Below are 10,293 nucleotides of genomic sequence, written 5' to 3'. Positions count from 1 at the left end.
CTTCACTGATTCATTTTTCGATTTCCATCATCTGACTTCAAATACAGATACGGATTCAGATGACGACCTCACCGTATCCGCATCTGACATTACTGTGCCAACATCCGATGTTAAGGTGGCACGGTAGTATTTGCATTCCAGAATTTAGGTTGGTCTTTTGTGTACCCTACTTAGGTAAATGTATCTAAACAGTGTGATTGGACAAAAAATACAGTATCAACTGAACATACTTTCCCAAACTGAGGGATGAATCAGGTGTAGAAAAATATGAAATAATTTTACATACAGATGAAAATGATTTTTTTAAAATTTTTTTAAATTTTGTATTCACTGCACCATAAAAGACCTAAAATTACTAGTTGCCTTAGGTTTCTAAAAATAGCAAAAAAAGTAAACGGCCATGATACATATTCAAATTCATTTCTGAATAGTAAAATGAAAGTACTTCAGTTAAGTGTGAATGTATATTTTTTTGTAGTGTTAGATAGTGGTGAAAATTCTAAAAAGGCTATCATTATCCCTATGGGCCAGGAAATACTACCGTGCCACCTTAAGGGGGATATATATTTTTACACTAAATCAATGAAGGAACTTTTTTTACCTATGCAATTTGTAAGTTTATTAATAAAAAGTTGATTAAGGGCAACTATATGATAAAACAAGAGTTAAATTCCACCCCTGAGAGTAAAAATTGCTGATTCAGCTAATTTTGCCTGATCTGTAGGGAATAATGTAAAAATTTCCTAGAAAGTAGAACTTCATTATTTTTATGTAACTTGCAATACATTTTTAATTATGAATGCTCACTTTAACTTTTCGCAGTGTCTGACACATGTGCAACAACTGAAATTTGAGACGGGACATTCTACGGTTGCATGTTCATCCTATTATTTTTACCGAAATAAATAAATTGCATAATTTCTTATTTTTTTCAACATAAGTACAGCTATACTAGCTTTCTTAAGGTTTAATTAGTAGTTCTGATGTTACATGACACCAGTAGGAGCTTTTGGGGAACCAGTAAGTGGTTAAGGGGTCCTTACTTATTCATTTAGCTCTAATATTGGTATGAAATAGAGATAGAAATAGGGGTTTCTGTACATTGAATAGACATTATTTTTGATAAAGAATGTATTTATGATGCTATATCAGCAAGATTAAATGGTTTATTCATTTTCCATGCAAATACCATTAGTTGTTAAGATTTTCTGACCGTGAAAAGCACAATAAATGCAAATTGATTATGTAAGGGGACATAATTTAACTTAATGCATACATGAGAAATAGACAAACAGTCAACTTAGAGATGTATTCTAGTACATGTATTGTCAAACATGTTACGGAATAATAGTTAACTGCAATCTAAAGACTCTTGTTGTATTGCCCTCATAATCTGAAAATGTTTAAAGTAATGTAAGGCATGCTGTAAAATGTGGAATGGACTTTAATATCAGTTTTCATGATTTGGTGATTAAGCTGTTTCTTTTGCTCAGATTAACCATAAACAGAGTTGGCAATCCAATAATTCCTCCTAAATCACCATGTTTGACTTCTGTGTTGATTTGAAACATCATATATTTGGGTTTTGTTCACTTCTTAAGTAAAAATGGTAAGATGAAAAAAGTGAAAATCTGCCTGATGGGGTAGGGATGTAATGTTTCATTTTTTTTTTATAAGAAATGAGTGCAGACTAGTATTCTTTATTGTAATATGTTCCAAAGTAAGAAGTCTATGCATCATAGGTGTCATGACTGGTTTCAAGTTTGTTATGTCTTGGTTAAGGTGGCACGGTAGTATTTGCATTCCAGAATTTAGGTTGGTCTTTTGTGTACCCTACTTAGGTTAATGTATCTAAACAGTGTGATTGGACAAAAAATACAGTATCAACTGAACATACTTTCCCAAACTGAGGGATGAATCAGGTGTAGAAAAATATGAAATAATTTTACATACAGATGAAAATGAATTTTTGAGAATTTTTTTAAATTTTGTATTCACTGCACCATAAAAGACCTAAAATTACTAGTTGCCTTAGGTTTCTAAAAATAGCAAAAAAAGTAAACGGTCATGATACATATTCAAATTCATTTTTGAATAGTAAAATGAAAGTACTTCAGTTAAGTGTGAATGTAGATTTTTTTGCAGTGTTAGAAAGTGGTGAAAATTCTAAAAAGGCTATCATTATCCCTATGGGCCAGGAAATACTACCGTGCCACCTAAGGCAACTAGTAATTTTCGTCTACAAAAGACTCATCAGTGACGCTCGAATCCAAAAAAAAGTTCCTTTAATCTTTCATCTACATTAAACCCTATACAAACTGTTTAAAACTAATTTACAGTAAAACATTTTTCACATTAACACAATAAACGTTTTCAAAGTTAACGTTAGTTTGAAATCAAATTTGATTGATTTGATAAAAAGTCCTTTAGTATATCATAGAGTCTTCAAGACTTGATTTCATCCTTACTATGTCAGTTTCATGTGATGTTTGTTTTCCTTTGTCTTGCATCAATCTCTTTCTTTGATATCTCCATTTAAAACTTTCACATATAAGAAAACTAGAAGCGATGAACACACCAATAGCTACCACGTAAAAGGAACTATGTATATCTATTAGAGTTATTGGTGTAGATTCTTTTCGTGGAATATTGTCACAAATCCCATGTTTCGGCCAGTGTTCTAACTTCCACTTCTGTAATAATCCGTTTTCAAAAATGGCATTCATTCTAAAATCAAAATATATTAACTATTTTAGACCATCCTATATTTTGACTGACTGTAGCATTTATCTAAAGTTTCGACTTCGTGTAAAATGAGTTAACGGTCCTTTGTTTAACGTTAATTTAATTTATTTTAAAAAGATAATTAAAAGTAACTTAAATTTCAATAATTTTTAATATACCTTTTACATGCCAATAGAAGATATATTTTTTAAATATATACATGGAGTGTTTAATGGAAAAAACTAAGCCTTCAACTGGCAAGATGGTTGAATTTCATAACAATTACTTTAGAGTCATCAGAATTTGAACTTTATCTATAAAAATTACTTACTCGTCAGAAAAAATCTTAGTTAAGGGAGATTTATTGGGAAGTGCTATTGCGAATTGCATTGTCAATAAATCCGATAGAACCATTGCCAGATGACAATTATTATCCATAGCTAATTCCATCGGAGTTCGGTCACCAACATAAGCGTAATTTCCCTCCATTACAAGCCGTATTTGAACATTAGGATCCGCACTTAGAATACTTGGGTTTGTTTTGTTGTAGGCAACTACTCCGTTCCAAAACTTTACATTATCTGGTTGAGTAGATGTCTGTTAATATAAGAAGAAGAATATGCAAAACAAAATTAACTGTCGAAGCATGAAAATAAGTGTTGACTGAAGTAAATTTATATATATTCGTGAGGGCAAATAAAAAAAGATTATTAAGAGTATTAATTAAAAATGGAACAATTATGAAACGTTTTATTCCAAATATTGATAAGAAAATATATGCCTGGAAATCGAAAAACGGTATTTTTTATTTTATTTTGTATCTTTATGCACAATAAATTATCCCGTCAGACTATCTGAACCATACATTGTGGTTATAGTCTGCGTATCTTTTTTTCTCTAGACAATTTTGGTTGTTGATGTGATCGTGATGTACTGTCTAGTATTTTCATTAATTCATGCTTAACATTGGATGTATCATTGGATGTATGCTAATTTGGTCTCGAAAGGGTTTGTCATATGCATGTGATATCTGTTGTTTTGGGAAGTCGAGAATGTTTTTTTCCTAATAGATATAAAAAAATGTTGTATGAGTGTTAATGAGAGAACTCTCAATCCAAGTCACAATTTGTAAAAAAAAAAGCATTATTGGTCAAAGAACCGGATTTAACACGTATCCTTGGCTCACACCGAACCAAAAGATATAAAGAGCCCCAAAATTGACGAGTGTAAAACCATTCAAATAGGAAAACCAACAGTCTGATCTGTATAAAAAAACGAGATCGAAAAACACTTATAAACCAAACAACAACAAACAACAACCACGTGCACAGAACAACAAGTGCAAACAAAGGCAGCGAATTTAAAATTTTAACAGACGCTATCCCTCACCCTAACATGAAATAATATTTTAACATCACAACATAGAAAGACACCGTATAAAATATCAATCGAAATGGCTTAACCCGTTCAAAAGACATATTAACAGAATCAAGTCAACATACACTGAACGAATAAATTTGATCTATGACACATAGTTTAGAAATTGCATGATATCTTAGTCGTTATCTGCTTGTGTTTGATTCTGTAATGAATTTTATATATCTCAAGCAAAACGTGCCCAACGTTCTAAATTTTATTGTGTTACGACACTATAAAGACGAAGCTCAATGGAGCTCACTTGTGTCTATGTTCAACTTCATACATGTACAATCCTTTTCAATTCTCATTTGTTTTTGTCTAGAATATGCAAGCTAATTTGTCTACAGACATACATCATTCAACCGAGTAATCCGTTTAATAAGAGAAGATAACTAACCACAACAATCAAGCTACAATGTATTTTAGAATTTCATAAGTCATACCCAAAATCATAAAGGTATAAACATCTAACACTATGTATCTTAATATATAAATTTAGAATAATAAATTTTATAAAGGAAAATATAGGTCCTACCTTAATTAAAGGTGTAGTTACCTTGTGTTAACAACGCACCATACACATACCACAAAGAGTCGGAGAAATGATGCAGTCCTCGTACTTTATCTCTGTTTTCTATTCTTCTATAGTATGGCGTACATTTTTCGAAGAAAAACAAAAAAAGTGAGATAACTGGAAGGAATATGAATATACACAAAATTACATATTCGCTTAAAGGATCTATTAATGTTCTCCATTTCTTTGCATTCTGATCAGGTTTTTTCAACAAAATAGCTGGAGAGTCATAGTAATAGGGAATTGTGAAATCTACAACTTTTTCCCTACTGATTTGAACAGCCACAGGGGCTGCCACTAGATCTATGTCCTGAAATAATAAATATAATACTCATTCGGGTTAATACAATAAATTATAAAACAATAAAACGACAGCTGAGTCTTGATACATATCGTCCTTCTAACCTTCATCTGTTTTATTTATAATTCGTAATTTAAAAAAAAATGTGTAACGGCACAGCACTATCTCCCTTTACAAAGACTTTTATGGGTATTGTTTAGATTGAATTTATGTAAACTTTTGTTTAGTATCGTTATGGGTAGTAGGATTTTTTTCTGTGTTAATGTTTCTGTGTTGTCTTTTGATGTCGTGCATTAACATTTACCTGTTTGGTATATGAAAACGAGTAATAACCTGAAGCCGTCTTTTTTATGATTTAAAATTTATTCCATAAAAATTGCAGCTGTCTCATGACCTACAGAATATTTATAATCTGTGCATTAATGATATTGTCGCTTGTCAGTATTTTCTATGCGTCATTTCTTACACAGTCATAATACGTTCACACGTATGGTTTCCTATTAAAAAAAATAGTTATTCTTAACGATTATATATATCAAGTCGCAAACATTTAAATCATTATTCATGTAAGCATTGCATTTTATCACATGCGGACACGTTTGGAAACAGTTTTTCGGTTTAACCTGAAATTTCTTAATACACAAAAATGATTCCATCGTTTCGTACCAGTCTTTCAAGCTGACCTATCAAACCATTCCATGATCCATTTTCCATCTGAGCACCCCATTTTCCATCAAGGGGTTGTGTTATCTCATATCTGAAATGTATTTTGAAATGTTTGAAATGTTGAACAACATAAAGAATACAGTTGAAAAATCCAACAGATTTATTATTGTAGGGGCATTTGTTAATCAACTGACCTGTTTGAAACTATGAAAAACAGACTTGAACCTTGATAAAGAACTAAGAATTAATTGCACAAATTTTACAAGTTATTGTAATCATTCTATCGATAATAAGATGCGATCCATACAATGAATATGAATTTTTGTGTCACAAATGTTTTAAAAAAATAACCTTCTACGGGTGTTCTACAGACAAGACATCAAAGAAGCAAAAGATTTCACTATTTACAGGTTTAGCTATAAAAATGGCATAACAAGAAAAACAAAACCAGAGTGCATCATTACAGATTTAATAGCATTGGGCCAGTAACATAATATTGTGTACGCAGCCTCCATATACCCATACAGATCATCTGCATCGAATATGCTTCTGCAAGAATTTAAAGTTGGTGAAATAAAAATGTTTTCAGACAAATCTTTAAGAAAGGATGCTTGTGAGAAGAAAAGACGACTGTAGTTTACCAATGTTCAAATATCGTATATTCATTCAGAAAATTCCACTCAAGATATATAAAAAATTGTGAGAAATACATCAATCCAAAATGTAATTAGACTGGATGCGATTACTGCTACACATACATCACCCGTCATGTTAATCCACGTTCACCTTAACTGTCACCAAAAGGAAAATGGCACAATCATACAACGTTACCGATATATATACAATTATCAAATATAAAGGCAACAGTTGTCTGCTCTTTAAAAGTCATAAATCGATTGAGAGAAAACAAATCCGGGTTATAAACCAATAACCGAGATAAACACATACTAGTCAACTATAAGAGGAAAAGAACGGAACAACATAAACACTGAATATGACTGCCCATATTGGTCTTGCACGGTCGGCACCAATTACTGATCGTGGTTACCCTTAAACGTAAGTCATATCAATATGAATCAATAATCAGTTGTTGTGATATTCAATGTAAACATGCAGGCGCGTTATGTATCAAACTATGAAACCATCTTAGTAAAAAAGTATGTGGGTATCATGTTACTGATAGTACATCGGTAATTTGTTTGTAATAAACTATAGTTGAATGTCACCAATATGTTGCAATATCAAAACAGATCCCTTTAATGATAACATCAATGTTCATGATTGGTGTATGTTGTACTTTGTAAATACAGGTGTTTTACAAACTACGCCTCTTTTGCGAATTTGAATGCTGCAGAAGGATCAAACTTAAGGTAGGGGTAGGACAGATCTAGTAAGAAGTTTTGGCATATAATTGTTCAAGATATACCGCACAATTCTATATTTTGACTTGAAAAAACTTGTAATGCATATGAGCTTTCCATTCTAGGATATAATTTTTAAGGAAACTTCATCGTAAAAGTGGTAAAGTTTTAGCTTCAAATTAACTCATCATATATACCAGAATTGAAATTTGGTTTTTTCGCTAGACGAGGGTGTCGTCTACAAAAGACTCATCGGTGACGCTCGAATAAAAAATATTAAAAAAGCCACATACAGTACGAAGATGACGAGCATTCAGAACCAAAAATTCCTAAAAGTTTTGCCAAATACATCTAAGGTAATATATTCATGAGCTAGATATATAGAAAGGAGTTGCATTATTTATATTTACGAAAGTGAAGAATGTTAGTTCTTTTTTTTTTATGTTACAATTCTGTGATTAATGGGTTTTACCATAAGAGGGATATCATTTGTTTTGAAGTGACGAGCGGTCAGAAAGAGCGTATTTATCTATCTTTGCGTAATGTGTGTTATTAGTAAGATTTACACATCTTTTAATTAATTTTAACTTATGATTAACCATAAACTTTAGGTATATAGTTTATGTTCATCAAAATTGTGTTGAAACGTCTAGACATCACTTATCGTGTATTGCAATGAAAGCAGTCAAGTTTGTCCGGTATAGTATCAATATACAATGCTTCATTGCACCAATATCAAGTTCTTGCAGAATCGTATACGTATTTTGGTGGAGATCTTGCACATTTTCATGGAGTTTAAGCCTTAAATAGTGAAATAAGAAAACAGTGAGTAAAGCAAAAATATATTTTGGATTCACAAAAGACAATATGATATAGTTTTTATAGCCCATTCGTTATGCTAAGATTTCATTCGGAGTATCTCATTATAACACAACTTATTGTAAGCCTCAGAGTCTACGAAACGGATGGACTACAATGATGGCAAGCTAAGACCTTACAGTTTATCAACTGCATGGTCCTTCAAGAGTATCCATGTAACTTCAAAAATAGAAAAAAATACGTACGTAAAGTTCAGGGCTGATGCAAGATGACGTAGTAGGTCCATAGTAAATCCTGTATATTCGTTTCTTTTCTCATTTAAGATGACAAAGGGATTCCACTATTAAAGGTAAAATTTCTTATTTTAATTTTCACAATCTAATTAACTTTCTAGTATATATGCATTGCTCTGTTCAGTTCCGACTTTTGTAATGAAATATCAGCTCTTTTTCATATAAGTTCTGGAAAATCGAGGTCTCATACTAAATGCCGTCATTTGTGAGTTACTGAAAACTTATGCAGGACTCACCATCGAAGTCAGTAGCAGGAACGGTGCACAGTAATAGTCGATATTTACAGGTAGATTCAATGAACTGTTTTAAACAATTTTTTGCATAGGAATGTAATTACTGTTTTGGATGAGAATCCACTGTCATGTTGATTTCTTTATTTGACAGATAACGTTGTATAAAGTTAAGTCATGATATTGCAATTCCTTAATTATTAATTCAGATATGATATTTCTAAACCCCGCTAAAGACTAAATTTATTGCCTCTGAGTCGTAAAATGTCAATGTCTCGATCCTTTGAAAACTTTTTAACGTCCTGCATTTTTGTTTAAATAGCAGATGTTCTAGAAAAAATTTAAGCACGAAAATGGTAGCTTAAAATAACCGTATTAATATTACAGCTCTAGATCATTTGTTGCTATATCAAAACATAAGACGTTTAGGGTTTTTACAATGATTAGTTAAAAAATAGACAGTTTGAAACAAATGAAAAATATTTTATCACTGATACATGACTTACAGGTAATGTGCCAACAAGGAATTGCCGTTTATTAAATCCCATCTTAGAGTTCGGAAAAATTTCTTTCAGCGTCAAAAGGCTTCCTGAATGTTGCAAATATCCAACGGTGCTCCATCCTCTCTTTTCCTTCTCCCACGTCAAAGTTTTAATAGGGACCCAATCACAATCTTTCGTATCGCGAAAGTCCATCTGAAATGATACCAGTATACAATAAAACACCTGACGGAATATTTGCGTGTTTAAGGGTCCTATGCATATCTGTCCCATTTATCTAACAGACTGATTTTTTTTTTGGTAATGTCGTCTTCTTTGCTTTTTACTGAATCATCATTGATACTTCACTCGATCGTCATGTTGGAATTCACTAGACAAACAGGTTTAGGACATCTAAACAAAACTTTGTAACTTTTGTCTGACTTTTTCTCTATAGGAAGGTGTTATAATTAGTATTGCTCAGTTTATTTTGTTTTTGTACGTTTGATGGTGTTTTATTTTTTTTATTTACTGATACTATGAAGGCACGCAACATTTTATTCTTGTGTCTATAGCTACAACAAGTCTATTTAAAGTTTTCCTGAATAACCGGAATTCCGTCTTTTTTTATAATATTGTTATTCCTTCTTCTACTGATTATTTTATCGTTCACTTGGTTTTGCAATGCAAATTCATTGCAATGTAATTGTGCCTTTATTTAAAAGGTAAACGCAAACAGATACATATCTAAATGGTTATCGTTTTAGTATATCACCACTTGTTTAATATTAGAACTATGAGCTTCAAAGAAATTCTCCATACTGATATCAAGCTGGATATTTAACTAATTTGATTATTTGGATTGCAATCTTGTGAAAAAAAACGTTAGATGAAAGAATGTGCTGAAAATTATAAATGGTATCTGGTCATTGGCAGAACATATACAAATGAAGATGTGGCTTGATTGCCATTGAGACTATCATTCACAAGAGACCAAATCACACAGAAATTATTTACTATAGATGACCGTACACGTTTTGGCTCTGCTGTAATTATGTAAACATTATTTATACATCATATCTTTTCAAATGTTTAGATTCGAGATTTCCCGTTTAAGATTAAAAAAAAGAAGAAATGTATAGTGCCTTGGACGCACAAAATCTGTAAAGTGTTATTGTCATTAGTATCTTTAATATTATGCATGCGATGGCGAGTTTAACTTTTGTATTTTGTGTGACCTATTCTCGTAGAGTTAGTGTAAAATTGCCGCATTATATTTTTCACATTTGAACACAGATTTAAATGCATTGTGGTGCATAGATCATGTTATTTGTGATACGGATTATTATATCTATTGTTCAATAAGTTGTTCGTTGTGTTGGCTTTTAAAATATTAATGTTTCCTTCATATGCTTCATGAATAGTCC

At 31.6% G+C, this 10,293-nt stretch overlaps 1 protein-coding gene across 1 annotated transcript; it reads right to left on the bottom strand.

Moving 5' to 3' along the window:
• Positions 1 to 2,426: 2,426 nt before the first annotated feature.
• LOC143066768 (glutamate receptor ionotropic, kainate glr-3-like) lies at positions 2,427 to 8,935 on the bottom strand. Its single transcript, XM_076239578.1, has 5 exons — positions 8,894 to 8,935; positions 6,720 to 6,733; positions 5,685 to 5,775; positions 4,723 to 5,027; positions 2,427 to 2,727 (listed from the first exon to the last, which is right to left on the bottom strand). The coding sequence occupies exons 1-5, from the start codon at positions 8,933 to 8,935 to the stop codon at positions 2,427 to 2,429; spliced, it is 753 nt and encodes a 250-aa protein (XP_076095693.1).
• Between the last annotated feature and the right edge of the window lie 1,358 nt (positions 8,936 to 10,293).

This window comes from Mytilus galloprovincialis, chromosome 3 (assembly GCF_965363235.1).
Source record: "Mytilus galloprovincialis chromosome 3, xbMytGall1.hap1.1, whole genome shotgun sequence".
Taxonomy (NCBI): Eukaryota; Metazoa; Mollusca; class Bivalvia; order Mytilida; family Mytilidae; genus Mytilus; species Mytilus galloprovincialis.
Note: the sequence above shows the minus strand (reverse complement) of the source record. Positions and strands in the feature narration are given on the sequence as shown.